We start from the raw sequence: 1,597 nt of genomic DNA, 5'->3' as shown, positions 1-1,597 counted from the left end.
AAGGACAAGTTGGGAGATTATGTGACCTTTGGACAGAGGCTAGAGGTTCCCCCCTCCCTCCTGTTTCCAGCCTTTATACTAAGCTAAGCTAACCGGCTGCTGGTTGTAGCTTCATATACATGCACTAAAATACAGTGTTGAGTACTGAAAAAAAAAACTTTCAGATTTGAAAGAGAACCAGAAAAGAAGATTAGAAATTAACTTTTTTATAAAATTTCTCACAAGCTAATGCATACAGTATAAAAGCTGAACTAAGGCTGTTAAAAATATGACCATTATAGCTAATATTTTATTATCTGTGTGTGTGTGTGTGTGTGTGTGTGTGTGTGTGTGTGTGTGTGTGTGTTTGGTTGTGTAGGGCCATGCGCCAACCTCGTTGTGGCCTCCCAGACAGAAAACCAGAGGAGTTGGGCGATGGTGCGAGGAAGAAACGCTACACACTCACCGGGCAGCAGTGGGACAAAGACCACATCACTTACAGGTCGATAGTACTGAAAAGTAAGAATAAGACAATGATTAAGCAGCAAGTTTAACACAGTAACCTTAATATGCTTTCTCTTCTGGCTTCAGTATAATGAACCAGCTCATCCCCACATCGCTGGGAGCGGATTGGACGTATGAAGCAATCCGCAAGGCCTTTGATGTGTGGAGTAAGGTCACCCCGCTCACCTTTGAGGAGCTGCCTGCTGAAAACAACATCAACATCAACAGCAGCCAGACAGAGCTCGCTGACATCCTGCTGTTGTTTGCCTCTGGTTTCCACGGCGATATGTCCTTGTTTGATGGCGAGGGGGGGTCGCTGGCACACGCCTACTATCCCGGACCAGGCATTGGAGGCGATACACACTTTGATGCTGATGAGCCCTGGACGCTTGAGAACCAAAATCCAGAGGGTTAGTGGGTTGATTCTTCTTTTTTTTTGCAGGAACTGAACTGTCAACAATGTTGGGGACTTGTTGCTTGTGTCACATGACCAGATGGCCAATTGATTTCTAAACTATCTTGCTTTGATGCCATACTAAACTGCTTATTCGCTTGTTAGCGTAATTTATTACCTTAATTCAAGGGTTTTCCTTATCCTGGGCTAAGTAAACACCATCTGTGTAGTGTCATCAGGATTTGCAAAATGGTGGAAAAGCTCATATTATGTGTTTCAGAAATGTCCCAAGTTGTATAGAGAAAAACAGGGTTCACTTGGCTTGATTTTCTAAGCTGCTTATTTTAATGCAGCTTTATGTCTGTGCCATTTAATCTAGTAAATATCAATTTTATTTCAGACAAACACATGATGTGAGTTAAATCTTTTCTTTTACAAATTATGGTCACATACTATATCTGTGTCACTGTCTGTCTTGCAGGTATAGACCTCTTCCTAGTTGCGGTCCATGAGCTTGGTCATGCGCTGGGTCTGGAGCACTCCGATAACCCCAGTGCCGTAATGGCTCCTTTTTACCAGTGGGTTCACACACACAACTTCACTCTGCATGAGGATGACATCAAAGGAATACAGTACATATACGGTGAGAAGCACATACTCTTTCTGATGCACCTATTTATTAGTATTTGTACTTAGTAACTTCAGATTGCTGAATTCTAG

The 1,597-nt window shown here is 42.6% G+C and overlaps 1 protein-coding gene across 1 annotated transcript; it reads left to right on the top strand.

The window, feature by feature from the left end:
* Window positions 1-362: 362 nt before the first annotated feature.
* On the top strand, window positions 363-1,520 carry LOC111663988 (matrix metalloproteinase-24-like; the record flags this gene model as incomplete). Its single annotated transcript, XM_023418420.1, has 3 exons — window positions 363-481; window positions 571-893; window positions 1,359-1,520. Coding segments are annotated over exons 1-3 (604 nt in total), but the record flags the coding sequence as incomplete, so codon positions are not given.
* Window positions 1,521-1,597: the final 77 nt, after the last annotated feature.

Source organism: Seriola lalandi, unplaced genomic scaffold, assembly GCF_002814215.2.
Source record: "Seriola lalandi dorsalis isolate HSWRI2012SDOR001 ecotype SW California unplaced genomic scaffold, Sedor1 jcf7180002001282, whole genome shotgun sequence".
Taxonomy (NCBI): Eukaryota; Metazoa; Chordata; class Actinopteri; order Carangiformes; family Carangidae; genus Seriola; species Seriola lalandi.
This window is presented reverse-complemented; position numbering and strand designations above follow the sequence as displayed.